The following is a 19977-nucleotide window of genomic DNA, read 5'->3' on the forward strand; positions in this document are numbered from 1 at the left end:
TCAGAAGATAAAGTCAAAATTTCTGCTTCCAAAGCCTCAAAGAAAAATATGAATTGAACTCAGATCATGGAAGAACTCAAAAAGGATTTTAAAAAAACAAGAGATAGAGGAAAAATTGGGAAGAGAAATTAAAATGATAAAAGAAAACCGTGAACAAAAAGAGTCAACATCTTGGTAGAGGAGACAAAAGAAATATACCCTAAAACAAAATAGGCCAAATGGCAAAAGAGGCTCAGAAATCCAATGAAAAGAATACCTTGAAAAGCAGAATTGGCCCAGTGGAAAAGGAGGTACAAAAGCTCACTGAAGAAAATAATTTCTTAAAAGTGAGAATTGGGCAAGTGGAAGCTAATAATATTATGAGAAATCAAGAACAAACAAAATGAAAAGAATGCAAAAATAGAGAAAATGTGAAATGTCTCATTGGAAAAACAACTGAGCTGGAAAATAGATCCAAGAGAAATAATTTAAGAATATTTGGAATACCTGAAGGTCATCATCAAATAAAGAACCTAGACATCGTCTTCCAGGAAACTATTAAAGAAAACTGTTCTTATATTTTAGAAGCAGAAGATAAAAATAAACTGAAATAATCTACTGATCACCTTTAAAAAGAGATCCTCAAATGAAAACTCCCAGGAATATTGTGACCAAATTAAAAACTTCCCAAATCAAGTAAAGAATACTGCAAGCAGCCAAAAAGAAATAAATATCACAGTCATAATAAAACAGGATTTAGAAGCTTCTATAGTTAAGGATCAGAGAGTTTAGAATATGATTTTACAGAGGGCAAAAAAGCTAGACTTACAGCCAGAAATCACCTATCCAACAACAATTGGTATAATCCATCAGATAGAAAAATTGACATTCAGTGAAATGGAAGACTTTCAAGCTTTCCTGGTGAAAAGACCAAAGCTACATAGAAATTTTAAAATTTAAGCATGCAAAAGAATGTTTATGTCCCTACATGGAAATATATTTAAAATAACTCCTAAAAACTTTCTTGTTATTAGGGAAATTAGGATAGAAAACAGATGTGTGAATTGAATGTGATGGGATGATTACTTAAAAAAATAAAATTAAGAGTTGAGAAAATAGAATACACTGGGAGAAGGGGAAAAGGAGAGGTAGAATGGGATAAAATATCTTACATAAAAGAGGCCTGAGTGAAATTTTACAGTGGAGCTAAAGCAGAGGAAGTTGGGAGGGGAACATATAAATCTTTGTCTCCTTAGATTTGGAATAATACATTTATTTGGGAGTAGAAATCTATTTTACCGTACGGGAAAATAAGAAGAGAAGAGGATAAGAGAAAGGAGGAGAGGAATTGATAGAATTCAGGCATTTTGAGGAAAGTGAAAGTCAGGATATGGACAGGGTAAATGAGAGAGGATGGGATAACATTTTATACTTTCCTAATTACATGTAAAAACAATTTAACATTCTTTTTTTTTTTTTAATTTTGAGTTTCAAATTATCTCCGTCCTTCCCCTCCCCCCCTCATTGAAAAGGGCAATTTTACATAGATCATACATGTGTAGTCATGCAAAACATTTTCATGCAAGCCACTCTGCAAAGAAAATACAGGCAAAAAACCCCAAGAAAAATAAAGAATGTTAAATTGTTTTTACATGTAATTAGGAAAATATAAAATGTTAAGATGTTTTAAAATAATGCTCCAAATCATTAATAGAGAATTACAAATCAAAAGAACTCTGAAGTTTTATCTCAGACCACAAATTCACAAATTGTGACAAATATGGCAGTATTCAAATGTTAATGTGTTTATATAAAAATAGATACAATAGCATATTGTTGGTGGAGCAGTGAAGTAGACCTGTCATTTTGAAAAGCCATTTGGAATTATGCAAATAAAATGAGTAAAATGTTTATTCTGTTTGAACTACAGATTCCATTACTATGTTTCTACACACAGTAGAAGGGGGAAGGGAAGACCTCAGAGATATTGGGAATAAGTAATTAAGACATAAGAAACAGAAGATATCAATAAAAACAATTTTTTTTAAAACAGATGAACAAATTTCACTTTTTCAACTTAACAATTTAATTACATAATAGTTATTATTTTAAAGCAGATTTACACATATTTTTAACATCATTTTGTAAGTGAAGAGAAATGCACAGGTTTAATTGTTTATTGAGACAATTTATGGTTAGAAATAGACCTAGGACTCTGACTCCAAGTTCGGAAATTTGTCTACTACATCATGTTGGGAACTTCCAGTCTAGTGTGAAGAGACCAAAATAAATACAAACAATAGTATTTTAATATTTTTATTTCTACTAATGAAAAACATACTTTAGCTATGACAATCAATTATAGTGTTCCTCTCTACTTCAACATAGAGGAAGTGGAGAATAACCCTGTAATTATAGTTTAATCCTTTGTCTTGTTGCTACTTTTACACAGTTGTTCATATGGCAGTCTTTTCATGAACATATATCATATATAAGTACATATATGTATGTATATATACAGATGTGTGCCTGTGTCTATGTATACAGAGAGAGTCATTATAGTCTAATCCTTTTTGTTTATGTATTCAAACCTGTGATTTCATCTGTGGAATAACTTCCCTGTGTGGAAATTCCCTTCAGCAATATATACAACTTCTCTGTAATATATAATTCTAGAGAGTTGACTATGAGAGGTTGCTCATGATCAAAGGTAGTATATGTCAAAAAGTAGGTCTTGAGACCAGAATACACATGTATAAACACACATGTACAGATGAAAATATTATATATCTAATATATTTAACATGCTGATTAACAACTTTATATGTAAAATGGAAAAACTGATGAAGCAATAGCTAATTTACAATTTGCTACACCTTGTGCATTCAAATATGGGTGATGATGGATGTAAATCACTTTATAGTTCCTCTGACTAGAAAATATATCTTCATATTGCAGAATCAAAGTTTCTTCTTTTTAACATTCAATCACTCAAACTGTAATATTCTTTGCTGCTTTTCTTACCTTATTTTGAAGCAATTTTCTTTCTGTAGCTCAATAAATGAAACTTTAATGGTAGATAATGATAGAACGATTGGTAATATAATTGGGTTTGATAATCAGAAGTAGCTATTTTAAAAAGTCACAGGTTATTAATAATCTTGCATAAATATATGCAGTGGTATTGAAAATTGAAGTGTCAGCATATTTTAATGCTTCTTTTTAAAATGCTAAAGAATTCACTAGCTTGGCTACGCAAACATTTCTTTTTTTAGCCATGACTACTTAAGAAGATTGACCACTAAGATATGAGCATTATGCTCTATATCCACAGGAGGAGAGCCCACACTTATAAAATCACACATTTTATTCTGTGTTTATAATTTTATTTCTTCTATTTTCTATCCAAAATTGAAGCAGGAAATATTTAACTTATCATTTATTCTAATAGCAAAAATGATTATAATTGCCTGAGAGGAAAATGCTTAACAATAATTATCCCAAATATCTTATTAATGTATTTAATCTTTTAATGGAGGTGATTTGGTATTAAAAAAAAAAAGAACACTGGGAGATAAGTTCTAGTTCCAGTTCTGCCACTAAATAGCTGTGTGTCCTTGGGAAATTAACATCAATGCCTTAATTTCATCAGACTAAATTTCTATAAGTAACATGTACAGAACAGGACAACAAAATTGTACATGATTACAACTTGCACTAAATTCATGCTATCTACACAAAAATTTCAAAATATTAAATATTATTAGTAAATTAAATTGATTTATATATAAAACTTAGATTTTTGTTCAGATTACTTTGCCATCATAATTTAGAAGTTAATATTCATATTTAGCCTTTCAACATGGACCACTTTACATGTCATATTCTTAATTACAACAGATTGTTTCATAAAAGTATAATTAGTGAAAAGCAAGTCTTTCCATGAGTAAATTGGGATCTACTGGCAAATGTAAATTCACGCCACATTTTTCGTATCTGTAAGCAGATTGCTCCAATGCATAGCATAGTACCTGGCACATAGTAAGTGCTTAAAAAATGTTCATTGATTGACTGCCACCATGAATTTGCTTTAGTTTTTATCAGAAAAGCCATTCCTTACCTCAGTGATCTTAAGGACTTCAAGGAAATGAAAAATTGCTTCTTAAAAAAAATGTTGAGAATATTTGATTTTAAAGTAAACAAGAGATTAAGGAGTTCCAAGTAATTTATCATCCATACATAACATCACTGAGCTAGGTCAGTGGAGTCATTTTTATATGCAAATTATGTATATTAATCTAACTTGATTATATTACTTATTCAAAGTAAAGTAAATAAAAATGTTTTATTTTAGTTTAATTTTCCATTTGTTGAGACCTACACTGTTGCAGAAGTAAAAATCCAACCAAGAAATAACTGTGGGTGTGACACAGGAGAATTTGAGTTTCATGGAACATCTGGCAAAAAAAGTTATCCTTGGAATGTTGATGGAGATTTAATGGAAGTGGTATCAGAGGTTCATATTAAGTAAGTATATTTACCATTGTTCATTGAGAACTAAGTAGTCAGGCATGCAGTGAATGCTCAGCTAAAGTAGCTACCTCAGTTTTTCTTAGTACCTATTTGCATTTTATATGTGTCTAATAGTTGACAAAAGATTTGGGTGTATGACACATAGGGCACTTAATATAATGTGCAAGTGACAAGATTACATTATAAAAATCAATATAATTATGAATAAATTAGTAGAATCACAAATGACAAATATTTTCTTTATAGGGTGCATCCACAACTTATCAAGCTTTATGGAGGACATCTGGAAGAAATGAATGACTACAAGTAATATTAAATTATTAGAAGAAATGTATAAAATTGGGATATTAATAGCCCAAATAATTTAAAAATCAAAATGCCTATTTGTTATAGAAAAACATAAATTTTAGCTTTTAAAAATCTAGAAAAATTAGAATGAGTTCTTAAATAATTTTAGTAAAATACATATTTATTTATACTGCAGATCAAGATTTCATGGTTTTTTTTCAGTCTAAATATTCATAGAGTAAATCATCCAAATAACTACAGTTATTCTAACTTAGATTATTAAAACTAAAACTAAGATTTTGCATTTTTAGAAATGAATAAACTGATTCTGAAAATTTTCTAGCATTTTGTTTCTTTTGGTCTACACATACAATCTTTTGCAAATAACATTGCTATTCTCACTATCACAACTCTCCAAAATTCTATCATTATTGAAATTAACTAGATGATTAGTGAATATTTCTACAAAATAAGGAACTCATATTTCAAATGTTAATTCATAAAACATTTTTTACACAATCCATTTAAAAAATAAGCAAAATTTTTACTCATGTAACTCTTCTTCATAGTTAGAGAAAATTCTAAGAGTTTGTATTTTCTGTCATATTTGGGATTTTAGAAATTACTGCATTTTAGTACATAATTGTGGCAATTGCCTTACACTTAGTATTGAAATACTCATTTCAAATTAGCAATGAGAACAGATTATAGAATACTTCTAACAGAAGATTTTTCTGGACATAGACAATCAAAGGTCACAGTTTTAGCGATTTTTAGGCAATGACAAAAATGTGATGATATGACCCCACTTAATGTTACCAGCTATTGGAACCTTGAAAAGAAAGCTCTAAGAATTCTAGAGTCACAAATATACAGAAATGCTACAAAAATATTCATTAAATATTTTGTGCAGTTTTCTTTTTTTTGTAAAACATGTTATTTTACATTTAATCAACAATCAAATAAAGAGCTACAAAGGTAAATCAAAGATCTAGATAACTGGGAAAGAGATTTTTTTAGGTTTTTAAAACATTGTATAGTTTGCCATATATAAAAAGTACAGACAAGCAGATCCTGATAAAATTGTATTTGCTTACTTTTTCCATCATCTTATTAATATACATGTAACAAATAGTACAATTGAAATGCATTTCCATTTGCAAATACAACATAAATTACCTAAAAAACTGTAAATAAACTATTTTATGACTTTAAAAAATTACATTTTAATGGAAATATTTGCTATATTTAGATTTTTTTGTATTTGTCCTTCAATTCCCAATATTTTAGTTTGCTTAAATTTGTGATTTCTTGTCCATCTTTTGAAAAACAAAACAAAATAAAAACTGATGAATATTAATTTAATACTAGTAGTTGAATAGAAGACATTACTATTCAAATATATATTAGTGCATTTCATTATTCTCCAATCAGTATAGAAATTTCTGTATAATTGTTATCCTTAAACAGCTTTAATGCTGTTTTCATTATTAGTGAGGTATGGTTTTCACAATACATACATCATATACATCAGTGTATTTCCTATTCAGATATTAGCTAAAGTGCAACACAACAACACAATTTGTCTCAATATTAAAAATATCATTGAAGTAAAAATACTTTTTCAAATTTACAAACAATCAGTTAAAAAAACTATTTTCTTTGATTTGTTCATGGGTACCATGGAAGAAAGTATATTGTGAAAATATATATATGTGTATATATATATATGTATATATATATACATACATACACATACATATATTCACACAAGTTGAAGATGCACAGGTGAATTTTCTATATTCTTATACACAATAATGCTTATTTTACATATATGTATACATTAATCCACAGACCTAAAAAAACACCCCACACATCATTTATCCTCTTACAGTACAACCCTTTTAGCCTCATGTTTGATCAGTATATAATATATATATGTATATATACATATATATATAGTTCAGCTATTATTTTCTTCAGTTATTAAGTATTATAAATTGCTTAATAAATAGTTGTTGATTGGAATCCAAGTGAAGCAAGTTATAATAAAAGATCATTAAAGACACACATGTTTTAATATAAGGTAATCCTTTTCTGATCATCTTATATAGGAAGGTCTGAAAACAGTCCTTTGAAATATAATGAACAATACTTTAGGAAGATCTATTTTAAATGTCAACTATTTCTTCCAAAAAAACTTATGTCCATTTGATAAGAGTTTGTTGCATCATTATGAATACAGCTAGAAAGTACATGTATTCAAAAGGATGCTTCAAGTAAAAAGGTTTGCTAAATTGAGTTACTTATTCTTTCCATGATTTCTTCTCAATTCACATATGCTGGCATCCCACAATCTCTTCAGAGAACTACTTAGCATGAAGAAATAAATCTTTTTAGTGTTCTTCAATCCTTCTGATACATGCGAAAAATGCTGTCTTTGATTATTTCAGATCTCTTCATTTTTCTTGAAACAGCAATCATCATGTAGATACTTTTTTTGAATTATAATGCATTATGGCACATGGTCAAATTTAAGCTTTTCCCCCAAGTAAAAGAACATCAAGATGATTAAACAAAGGAAAATTCAGTTGACGATATTTTCTTGTAAGCAGTGTCTTCCATTTTTTAGTTAACCTGAGACTGGTATACTTTAAAGAAGTCTTTAATTCTCTTTATTGCTGTTGACATAGCTCCAACTGTCTCTTCTATTTTCCTCTTGAAGAATAGCTTTGTATTCTCTTTTAAAGAAACCTGCCTGAATAAAATATACCATTTTACAGTCATTAACCAAAATTCTAATGGAGGATGAAAATAAACTCCACAAAGACATTGTTACCTCTTCATATATTGTTAATTCTAGTATTCTTTTTCCCCCTTTTCCCTTAATTTGTGCTATAGCTCCTAATGTAACTTTAAAAATGACCAAATACTGTGGGAGTATTACCAAATACATAGAAGGTGGCAAAAATGTCTCTTATTTGACCTAAAGCAAACTGTAAAGGGAGAAAAAATTATTCTGGATTTATAAAATTTCTCTCATCAAAAAAATTAAGGAAACCAGAAAGCAAATAAGTTAGTTTGGGCATTTATTTAAAATGTAATAATCCTGGATTTAGAAGACAATTTTTCTTGAGAAAGCTATCAATAAATTTAAAGTTGGGAAAATAACAGGAAATCAGAGTAAAATGGATTTGGAGAGTAGTGAGTGAAACCACTAGATTTCAGGATATTTTAGTCTTAAAAAGAAATCTTCTACTGGATTTGATAAATTTGAGAAATAGGCTATGTGACTTACCTTCCACATGATGTATGAAAGGAATAAAAATACAGTGAAACCCAGTATAAAGCTGGTTGCTATAATCATCATACGAAAATATGGTTTTGGCTTTTGGTGATGCAATCCTTCCAGATGGACCTGCATGAATTTAAGAAAAAAATTAAAACATCACTTCAAAAAACTAACATATAATTCATGGGTCATTGCTCCCCACCAAAAAATAAAAGGAATGAAGAAAATTTAAAAGGCTTACAATATGCAAGTGGAAGGAACATTTACACCAGTTAAATGCGTCCTTATCTCACATTCACATCTAGTAACTGGCAAGTTTGTGATTTTGTATTCCTTCACAGTGAGTATGTAGTAAGTAAATTAAGTAGTAAAATGTCCCTAGTATTACAAATATATGAATACACTAAGTACTAAGAGAGAAGAGAAAGCCTATGACAGTCACAGGGTATATCCATAAAAAAGGGATGGACATGGATTCCAGAAAAGGAAGTTGATAACAAAAGCTGATAAATCAAAATGTATTCCTGATTTATGAAAAATATGATCTTTTCCTCCCACTATCATTCTGTCTTCTCTTTGCTTTCTTCCCTCTGAAATGTTGACATTATAGTTAATAGTTCAGTTTACATTATTTTCTATTGTAAAATCCCTTGCCCCTGGTTGTACTGCTTCTATTTCCAAACTCCACATCTGGATCAATCTTCTCATTTGCCTTATCAGATTCTATTTACAAACCGCAACCACTGCTGAAGGAAATCACATAATCATGACAACTGGATAATTTATAAATTTATGTTTTTAGAATTTCAAGTCACATGTAATAACTTCTCTCCTGCCTCCCCACCCTCAATTCCTTTCCCATCTTGATGCTGCCCCATCATCTGCAATGCAGACAAACTATTAGGTTCCACTTCCACCTTGATCCCCTTCATTGTCTCCCCTAGCCTAGCTATCCAGAATTCTTCAGGATAGTTGAGCTGGAAAAATCAATGGGAAAGCTTTGCCTTTTTCTTTTGTCCCACCTCTGCCATCATACCAGTCAACAACACTGTGGGTATCCTTACCCCTTCACTATGTGCCCTCCTCCTTAACCAGGACTACCTAGGACCCATCAAGCCAATTTGACTTCTTATATCACTTTAATGAGATGGGAACCACTAACCTTCCTGCTTCAGTAAACTGGAGGTTCTTATGTCTTTTACCATCTTTTCTGCCTCTATGTATTCCTAACATCTGACCTCCTGTGGTAACCTAAGGACCCTGGGTCTTACTCTCCACTCTGCTACGCCAATTGCATTTTCGCACCTTTCCATCTACCTTAAAAGTAAATTCTCTTGGGGCAGCTAGGTGGCGCAGTGGATAGAACACCAGCCTTGAATTCAGGAGGACCTGAGTTCAAATGTGATCTCAGACACTTAACACTTCCCAGCTGTGTGACCCTGGGCAAGTCATTTAACCCCAGCCTCAGGGGGGAAAAAAAAAGTGAATTTTCTTTTACACGTTGTCTTTCTTATTAGGGCAGGAACTGTTTGCCTTTCTTTGTAGCCCTAACACATAGCAAGTGCCTGGCCTAGAGTAAATATTTAAGTAAACGTTTAAGTTCACTGATTAATCGAATAATACAAAGATACAGGTTAAGATGATAAAAGATAACTTATCTACTCAAATATTTTGTTTAATCATACAAAACAAAAATAATTGAGCACCTAAATAATATTTTTTTACATTCACCCTCCATCAATTAAAAGAATTCTTACGTATGCAATATTTTCATCCTTGTGTAGTTCAACAACTTTTTCATGTGGCTCTGGTGAGACTATAGCTTTTACTTCAAACTTGAGTGCAGAGGTCTCATCCTATCATTATGAAATGGAAGGAAAAAAATTCTGTTTATGTCATTATATTGATTTCATGTAAATTGAATTGAAATCAAAATTAACCATTATATTGATTTAAAATTAATTTATATATAAATTTACATCATAAATATATCATAACTTTTATATCAATCCATTTCAATTTTATATAACTGATTTTATCATCTTTACCCATTACCTAGGAATTTTTAAAGTTATTATTATTCGTGTTTTTTGATCCATTATCTGTAGCTTATTTCCCTGCTAAGTATATGTTAAATACCAAGAAAGAGTCTGGTGGTGTTAATAAACTCATTTCAGTGAAACTTTTCTAAAAACTAGACAGGAAGGGTTTTTTAATTTTTATTTTTTCATTGTACAGGAATTCATTAATAGATCACCTATCACTCGTTTTTCCCCAAATACTAAACCTTTATCCTTTCCTTTGGACATAGTTTAAAAAAACTTTTATGAACAATCAAAATATCAACCTAGCATAGCTTCCTTCTCCAATTCACAAACTGTCTTAAACCTACCCTGAGAGAAGTCATTTTTCTGGAGGGTATATATATATATATATATATATATATATATATATATATATATGAAGGTGAAGGGGACAGAGAAGAAATTGAAAAATCCTGTTAGATTTTATATATAAGGAATGCTACATTTTCTTGAATTATTTTGTTATTATTAAGTAGTAGTTAACTGGAATTAATTGCATATTTCTCTATGGGTACAAGTAATCCTTAGAATTCTCAAATACTGATATGAACTCCTTGATATTTCATAAATACTTGAATAAATAATAAATACTTGAATAAATAAATAGTTAGTATGTGTTAGGGTCAGATTCCTAACTACAAAGATGGATTTCTATCTGCCATACCACTGTCTCTAATGATTACATCACTGTCTCTCATGATTCACTTAGAAAGATATCTGTACAGTAAAGATATTCAAAAGCAAAACCCCTTGGGTTTGGGGAAAAAAGACAGTACTTAGTTGGTACAGTATGTTCTTCTCTTTGGATGTGAGTATCTGCTTGATAATAGCATAATGTGTAACAATTATGGTTTCTAAATGTATAAGAACCTAAAGCACAAAATATATAATTTTAATGTTATGACCATTAAAAAAAAGAAAAAAAGAATGATTTAATTATCTGGATCCTCAATATCTTCATTTCCTAATCTAAGGTCTTTAAAAAAATTGTGGAATAAATTATTATTCATAAGGTTGAATAATATTTTTCATTGTCATTATACACAGTTCTAAGATGAAGTTCTGTGATATGTCTATTCTACCTCCAGTGCTTTACATATATCTGTTAATTATAACTCCAGCCATAATTGATATATTTTATGACTCTTCAAACCTTGGACTTTTTAATTGTCATTAAAAATTATATTATTCAATTCAAGTTAATTATTTTTCTTCTTTCTAGGAAAAACATATTTCACTTTTTATTTTCTTATTTAAAAAATGCAATGTTAAATAATTATGGATTTCAAATTCAAATTAGAATAAGCAATTACAAATTTAAAGATTATAAATGACTTCTCTTGATATTACATAAGGATTTCAATATTTCAGTTAGATTTAAATTTTTTTTCTTTTTTTTCTTAGCACTTTTATCTTTTAATAATAACTTTCAACACATAAATATTAGATGTGTAGGACTTTTAGAAGCAAGGAGTTAAGCTTTCCAATTTCACAAAATTTCAATACTTTAACTTCAATTGTCATATGAGTAATTATAGTAAATCAAATCAAAATATAATCAAAGTGTATAGCCAATCTAGTCAAAATAATTCCTTTCTTTCTTAATCTTGGCCTGAATTATCTGGCTATCAAAGCACCCACTGAGTTTGTTACAGAGAGCAGCTTAAGAATTTAAGAAGTTTTCAAGCAAAGCCTTCATGACCACTTGTTGGATACACTTTAGAGTGAATTATTTTTTTTTAGATATAGGTTCTATCAGATTGCCATAGATGTCCCTTCCAACAATAAAATACTGTGATAACTATATTCTTCTTGCCTCTAGAGTTATACCTCAAACCTTAACTGTACTCAACTCTAAATAGACTGTGCATTTGGTTAAATTTACATATCAATATTTTAAAACAGATTCATATGAAATCACGTGCATGTTTACCATTTCTAAAATCAATGGTCGACCTTCCAAATGAATGTGAACACTGGCTTCTTTTCCACTTTCCATTTTTCCAAAATTGCAGGAGAAAGCTAAACAATGTAGATCATTTTTTAGACAGTACTAAAAAAAAAAAAACACCAAGAAAACAACACAAAAGTATTAAGTTGAATGTTTATCACATTTTAAGTAAGTTAACACAACAATATTCTAAGTGAAAATCTCATAGCTCAATATCAATAAAACACAAATGTCTGTTTCTCATCCTTTGCAATGAAACTTGAAGTTTCAGAATTAGAATCAGAATCTAAGTAACACATGATATATATATATATATATATATATATATATATATATATATATTTGCATGTTACATTATTTAAAATATATTTTCTTCAGATTACATGTAAAAGTCTGATAAAAAGAAAAAATTAATAATGTAACAGAGGCTGACCAATCAACCAAAACCTGACAGGGCTAGGCTAAAGATGAAGGGCCTATAGAACTAAATTGCATACCTTGGTGCAAAACTAACTTCACCCACTAAATAGTCCTTTTCCTTGGCCTAGTTTTTTATGATATAGGAGAATAATAATAAGGGTAAGACATTGAAACTTCAGTAAAGTGCTTAATTGTATAAGCATAGGATGGTTTCTGGGAAGATATTCATTGATAATGGATGTCCAACCTCAGGTCTTAACATCTATACATTTCATGTGTTGATATCTCATCTGATTCGATTTTCTAAAAGGATTTATCTCATCATTGGAAATATTTTTCTAATTAACTACACACTTGGTCACATGCCCACCTCTGGTCAATGTTAAAGATTCTATGGTTGAAACAATATTTTAATAACTATTGTTATTAAGAAATCTAAAGATCAAAAACTAATAAATCCATTGAATTACTGTAACCTTACCATCAGCCTTTTATCAGTCTTTGAAAAGAAATTGACTATATCTTTTAGTGGTTCAATTTTTCTCTTTTCTTGTGATAAAGTGCACACCCTTTGATAATCATCAAAATCACATTTTCCAGCAGTTGTCTAAAAAAGCAAGGTAGAAAAGTTATTATTGCATTATTTTTCATATTAGAAAAAATGCTTAATAAATTTATAAAGATTCATACTTTCCTTAGGCTGATAACTATTTTCACAAATGTGGACGACAAATCTTTAAAGTCTTAGCAGATGACTGAGTTGCTATGAAGTGTGTTTTATAAAATGTACCTTTTCTTCCTACTAAGTTGTTAACCTCATAGTGAGCAGAAAATCTAGTGATGAGACTCTTTGGTGACTGGGTTTATACTTAAAGCTTTCCAGCTTTTCAGAACTTGGGCTCTACACCCATTAACTTTCAGAATCCAGGGTAACGTTGAGATCATGAATCATGATTGGACATCAGAAGAGAATTTTGGTGGAGCTATATGATTTGAATTTTTGTATCTGGTTCTACATTGCTTTTTCTCAAAGATCCTTAAAATTTGAGCATATTTATCATGGTTCTCATTTAGTTTTAGATCAATAAGTTTACATAGAGGGCTTCAAATTTATTCTCTGATTAATAAAGAACAATTTGGTTCTTCAGCAGATTAGTCTCCTTCAGTCTAGAGACATGGAGGTTTGCCCGAGTGAAGGCAATGTGACAAAAGGTTACCTCCAATAGAATTATAATAAATATTGCAAATATGGGGCTAAAACAGGCCTAATGAAGATCTGCCATAATAATTTGTCACTTGTTTGACTTGAAGCCAAGATGGTAAAAACTCATTCTGTGGAGTTCTTACTGCATATCTTATTGTATTAAGTAGATTTCATATGTTGTTTCTCTGGATAATTTGGAATTCAAATTCTCTGGATAATTTTGTCACCAAAAATAATTTGGAGGAAGTGAGGCAAAACTGTATTCCTAAGTATATTTTTGTTATTTGCAAAGTCCAAAGCAGCAACTACAAAGTAAACACAAATATCACCTATGTGTTGTAATATAACAACCTATGATGCAAAATATGTACTTGGAACTTAGAAGATGCTTGATGAAGAGAAATTACTTCAGATATATCTTTCCTAAGTTAACAGAATTGAATGAAAAAGAAAAGCAAAAACTACTTCAAAGATAGTTTTATGCCTGATAAAGTATGAACTTAGTTTATTTTTAGTTTTTGAGACTTATAACATAGCTTAACAGGAAAATCACAATACCTGGACATCCAAAATGTTGAATAGTTTGTTGTGATATGGGGTAAATGAATTAGGTATCATGATCTCCACACTCACATTAGGAGCCATGCTAGGTCCAGCATTGATAACCTAATGAGGAGAGAAAGGAAGAATTAGTTTTTCAATTTTAGAAATACTTTGTTTTAAGGTCATATTTTAGGACAATTTTTAAACCATACAATAGCTGACACAAGGTACTTTAAGATTCAGAAAGTGCTTTACACAATATCTTGTTTTTACTTCATAATCTTATGAAATAAATTGAATACTATCATCATTTTACAGAAGTCAAAACATGTTGAGAGAAGTTAAGTAAGTTGCCTAATATCACAAAGCTATTAAAAGAAGAGGCAGAGGGCAGCTAGATGATGTAGTGGATGGAGTACCGGTACAAGAGTTAAGAGGATATGATTTCAAATTTGGTCTCAGACACTTGCTGTGTGACCTTGGGCAATTCACTTAATCTTGATTGCCAGAAGAGGGAAGGGGAGGTAGATAGAAACTGAAAGAAGGATAGAAGTAGGGAGAGAGGGATAGAGAAAGGAGAGGGAGAAAAAGAGAGAGGCAAAGGGAAGGAAGAAGGGGGAAAGAGAGGGGAAAAAAGGAAGAGAGATAGAGACAGAGAGGATTGGGGGGAGGAATTCAAACCCAGTGCTCTTTTCACTAGATAATATCACCTTCTTAAGGTGGCTTCTCTTTTGACATTTATAATGACATATATTCACTTAATTACTTTCTTTTCATGGCACATGCAGATAAATTTTCCATAGATAAGAAAAATTCACATATTATACAATAGTTTCAACTCAGTTAAATGTATGTTCCTTGACAGCAGAGATTATTTTCATTTTTTACTTTGTCTCTTCGGTGTCTGGCACAATGCAGGGCATAAAGGATATATTCAGTAAATACTTGTTTTATTGAATCTCCTTTCTCCTCTATATGCCTAAATCCTAATACTTCCTTTTTGAGCATCTCAACGAAGCTTCAGAACTAGAGATTCACAATGTACCTGAAAGCCATGAGAAAGTAAAGGAAACTTTCAGGAATAAAGAAATATAGCTGTACTTTCAATCGTTATAATAAATCATTTCTTAATGGTTTCAGCAATTTTGTACTAAAGAGAGATCCTCAACATTAATATGCTTGGAAAAAAGTAGGTGTCATCTAAGATGTCAATGATTAAATATCATTAAACACTCAAATTCTGTAGTAATTTATCAGTTGAAGTTTGATAGTTTCTGTCAAAGGTTTTTTTCAGCCTTATGGTAGTATAATATTGGTTTTGAATAATGACAGGAATGCTAGAAATGATCAGTCAATAAATAAATGATCTATATCTATAGATTAGCTGGCTAACCAAATAGATCCTAATGATCCAAAAACAAATCAAAAATAAGAAGGATAAGTCTTCTTTCTAATATGTGAAATGTGATATTCTCTTTGTAATATTCTTGGAAAATATTTCGATATAAAAAAATTCCAAAGGTCAAAAATCACTGGTCTGTGTGAGAGGCATTCTAGTGTCAAGGCAGATAACTGGGTGAGTATAGTTTCTGTCACTCATCAGTTGTGTATCCATGAAGACGTCCCTTAACCTCCCTGAGCCTTAGTTTCTACATGTGCAGAAGGAAAATGATAACATTAGAAATCTTTGCTTCTCAGTGAAATGTTATGAGGATAAAAAATGGTTATGTGTAAAACATTCTGCAAACCTTCAAGTGCTATGTCAGCTATTATTATTTGGCAAAGAGTAATCAAAACCCTAATCTTTTTTTTTAATTAGCTTCAGTCCATACCACCATTACCCTGCTTTGGTCTCAGTTATCAAGCTTATTTTCCTCTTTAGGAACCACATCCTCAAAATAAAAATACTAAGTAATCTCTGAATTGCTTTCTTCCATCCCTTATTATTACCCTCCTCGGTTTAACAGACTGATAAAGTAATGATTTCTATGATAATAACTCAAAAATAAATTCTGAATTTGATATAAATATTTTTACAAAACAATTTTCTCTTACATGGAAAGTAAAACCTTACATGGAAAGTAAAATTGATTTTCTCCATCATACAAGCTTCAGGTTCATTTTCCTCACTTGGTCCATAAATAAATGAGGCTGGTGTTACAAATCTGATGAAAATAATTTAAAAAACAAACAAAAATTATCAAAATGTATTATTTTGGTACCATATTAAAATTGACTTTTCTTTATGAATCTAATCCAGAGTAATTCTGCATCCCTTCTTCTTCCAACATTACCAGTTACTTTCTGCTTTAATGAGCCAGAATTGGAGGCATATTTCCTCCTTTTTATCTCCACTAAACCTTCATCCTTTACCATCTAGATTTTGAAACCATAGGAAGAAATCATCTAGACTGCAGGACTACAGAAAAACCCTGCCCTCTTGTTATACTTTTAACTCCCTCTATTCCTTTTAGCAAAACAAAACAACAACAAAAACAACAATAAAAACAGATCTTACCATTTGCCCTGAAGCTGAACTTATTTGTGTATATATTCTATGTCCTCCAATTAGTATGGAACTTTTGAGAGTATGGACAATCTTTAATTTACATCTATATCTCTAGAGGTTAATACATAGTAAGTGCTTAATAAAGGCTATTTAATTCATTCATTCATATAAATAAAATAGAGTTACTTTTAGAAAAATCAAATGTGGATATTCAGGACCAGGGTGCCTACTACATGCAAACTTGGGAAATTTTACAGTCAAACCTTGCTTTCTTGCCAACGTACTAATAAAAACTTTTGCCACTCTTTTATGTTTCACAGAATCCTAAAAACTCAGAAATGAATGATTTTTGCACTGAAGAATAGACATCATTTAAGATACTGTCTTTTGAATACAGTTAATAATAATAATAATAATATATACATATATATATATTTAATATAGTACAATTCTCCCTGAATTGTACAGAAAACTCTGTGTAATGGTTTAGATAACAAAGGACAAAATGTCTATAACCAGTATGCTTGCTTTAAATCTATGTAATGATTGCATTTTTTAATGTTTTCTAGTTTTAAAACCTATATATACACAAAAGGAACCAAAAACCTGAAATAACTTAGTCACCATTTAAGGCCCAGGGAAACACAAATTCTAATTCCACATTTTTTCCCTTTTTCTTAACCATTTTTTGTGATATGTACCTCTTTAATAGTCAATGATACCTGTAGAATCCTTCTCGGAATAATGTTTTTCAATGCATAAAACTCAAAAATTACAAAGTAAATAAATTATACTAAAATAAATTATTAAAATACAATTTACCAATATCAGATTAAAAACCTGGTGATTAAAAAAAAAACATACTGAAATCTTGGGAAATCAGGAAAGCCTCAGTTCCTGTATCTTATCTATAAAGCCAGAGGGTTCACAGGAGTCAAAGGGTAGAAGAGGGACACCCTGCTTAAAAGTATTTCTTAGAATTTCCCACTCTGATAAGGAGTTACAACTATATTCTTCACATGCACAGTCACCCTCTCTACTTAATGTAGTGAGAAGGTAATAAGGAAGATCTACCATCATTCATCCCATTATACTGGTGGCAGGGTTAAGATTTCTCTGATATGAGACTGTTGAGATTCCTAGCAGGAATTATTAATTAGCCCTAGATGTGCATTATTAGGAATTTGTTGCAGCAGTAAATATGTACTAGACTGAAAATTACAAATAAGCATATAAGGACTTGTATAAAAATTAACTAGTGATTTTAATCTCAAAATATAGGTAGAGGAATTGAAAAGGATTACCTTTAAGACTAAAGCAGTGGTACATTATTAACTTACCCATGAACATTTAGCATAATTTCATACTTGAGGGGTATCCTTAAAGTTATATTATTATCCAACAGACTGTCCATGTCCCATTCATTTTCACTAGAGAATCAAATTAAAATATCCTGTTAGAATTCTTAAAATGCAAATTTTCTCTAGAATTAACATATATATATATATATATATTACATATATCTTATGGTTTGTTTAAATAACGCCTTTTGTTTTTAATTACATATGTGGGCATTATTTTTATGATGGTGTTGACAAGAATTTGTGCTAATTATTTCAATAGTTAGTCTTTGATTTTTTGTTCATTCAGTTTCCTGATAGATTAAATAATTAAGAATCTTTTATTTTTGACCCAAAATGAAAGTGTCATGCACCTTATGTCTCTGTGTCCCCATCCCTAATCCTTAGAATGTTACAAATACTTTTCACTAAGTACAACAATAATTTTTGAATAAAATTTACCAGGTAGCATTAATTGTAATGATGAGATCATCTTCTGCTTTGCTAAGTGAACTTGCATCCAGGAGAAAACTAAGATTTTCCTATAAAAAAGCAGAATTTTGAATAAACAATTTTCCACATTCTAATAGTTGCAGATAAGATAGAGGGGAAAATATAGACAAAGAGGGACATTAAACACATCAAATAAAGTTTTCTCATCTAATCTAAAATTTTTATTTCTTATTAATTTAATTTTCTCAGTTAGAACAAATATTTTATTATTATTTTTAATATTACCTTTATGTGGTGCATGGCGATTTTTTAAGTACATAAAACTATATATATGAAAAAAAAACATTCACAAGAAAACCCTAAACTTAGAATAAAAGCAAACAGCCTTAGAAGATGAGATATCCTAAGATTTTGGAATAAATATGAATCCTCTTGTTCAACAACAGTAAATAAAATATGTAGCAGAAAAAGAAAAGGCAATTACTGAAGTATTTTCAAAGTCCCATCTGTCAACGCCCAAACATTGTAATGTCTTTAGCAAAAATGACAACAAAGCAGTAAAGAATGTTTTATTAAGTTTCTCACAATTCAAGCATATAGTAAAGACTCATAGTGAATTCTCACAAGAGTTTAATCAGGTTTTCAAGTCTATAACAATCCATAATTGATCAGTTTTCCTTTTGTCATTTTTAATAACAAAATGTTGTTTCTTTTTATGCCTGTACTGCATATAAGATTCAAAACAAAACAAAAAGTTTACCTTTGAAAGATGATCCACGTATATATGACCAACCTTGCAGACAAGTTTCACAACACCCAAATTGGCTGTTACTTCACAATACACTTGTTTTTCTTCCTAATATTGGGAGGATGGGAATCAAAAAAGGGAAAGATTTTAGTTTATTAAGGTTTTTAAACAATCTTTTATAAAAGCACATATTTGAATATATTTCTACCTTACCTAGAGGGACATTTCCTGTTTAGTTTGAGTACTAAATTAAAAACAAAAATTTGACCTCCCGTACTTTCTGCTAAACATTGCCTAAAATTCTATCATCCTTCCCACATATACATGAACAAAATTCCCAAGTCTCTAATCTTGTGGTCCACTTCTGTGTAACACCCTGCTCATTTATGAATTAATTTTTTAGTGATCACTCCCTTATCAGTCATTGTGTTTGAGCTGTGATTGTGAGACAGAAAAAATAATGAGGTTTTGAAACTCTCGTTATTTGGGGACTAAATGATATTAACATGGCACATGTTTTGATATTTTAGATCAGGCTATTTGAAGGCTTAGACCTTTATACAGTCTTAATTCTTGACTAGGACTTTGTGATAATCAAGCACTTGAGAAGAAGTAAAGATTAGAATCTGTGGA

The 19977-nt window shown here is 30.2% G+C and overlaps 2 protein-coding genes across 3 annotated transcripts in view; one reads left to right on the forward strand and one right to left on the reverse strand.

The window, feature by feature from the left end:
- CERKL (CERK like autophagy regulator) overlaps positions 1-4897 on the forward strand; it is a 224758-nt gene extending 219861 nt beyond the window's left edge. For both annotated transcript variants that reach the window (XM_074302962.1, XM_074302961.1), the window contains 2 exons: positions 4334-4506; positions 4759-4897. In XM_074302962.1, the coding sequence (XP_074159063.1) occupies positions 4334-4506; positions 4759-4822 (237 nt within the window). In that variant the 3' untranslated portion in view covers positions 4823-4897. The remainder of the gene's footprint in view (positions 1-4333; positions 4507-4758) is intronic.
- A 63-nt stretch (positions 4898-4960) lies between these two features.
- Positions 4961-19977, reverse strand: part of ITGA4 (integrin subunit alpha 4) — a 98730-nt gene continuing 83713 nt past the window's right edge. Inside the window, exons 19-28 of the mRNA XM_074302960.1 lie at positions 19357-19452; positions 18606-18685; positions 18144-18233; positions 16369-16459; positions 14310-14417; positions 13029-13154; positions 12110-12229; positions 9850-9948; positions 8099-8218; positions 4961-7558 (exon numbers count right to left, since the gene is read on the reverse strand). Coding sequence (XP_074159061.1) covers positions 7466-7558; positions 8099-8218; positions 9850-9948; positions 12110-12229; positions 13029-13154; positions 14310-14417; positions 16369-16459; positions 18144-18233; positions 18606-18685; positions 19357-19452 — 1023 coding nt within the window. The 3' untranslated portion in view covers positions 4961-7465. The remainder of the gene's footprint in view (positions 7559-8098; positions 8219-9849; positions 9949-12109; positions 12230-13028; positions 13155-14309; positions 14418-16368; positions 16460-18143; positions 18234-18605; positions 18686-19356; positions 19453-19977) is intronic.

This window comes from Sminthopsis crassicaudata, chromosome 3 (genome assembly GCF_048593235.1).
Source record: "Sminthopsis crassicaudata isolate SCR6 chromosome 3, ASM4859323v1, whole genome shotgun sequence".
Classification (NCBI taxonomy): domain Eukaryota; kingdom Metazoa; phylum Chordata; class Mammalia; order Dasyuromorphia; family Dasyuridae; genus Sminthopsis; species Sminthopsis crassicaudata.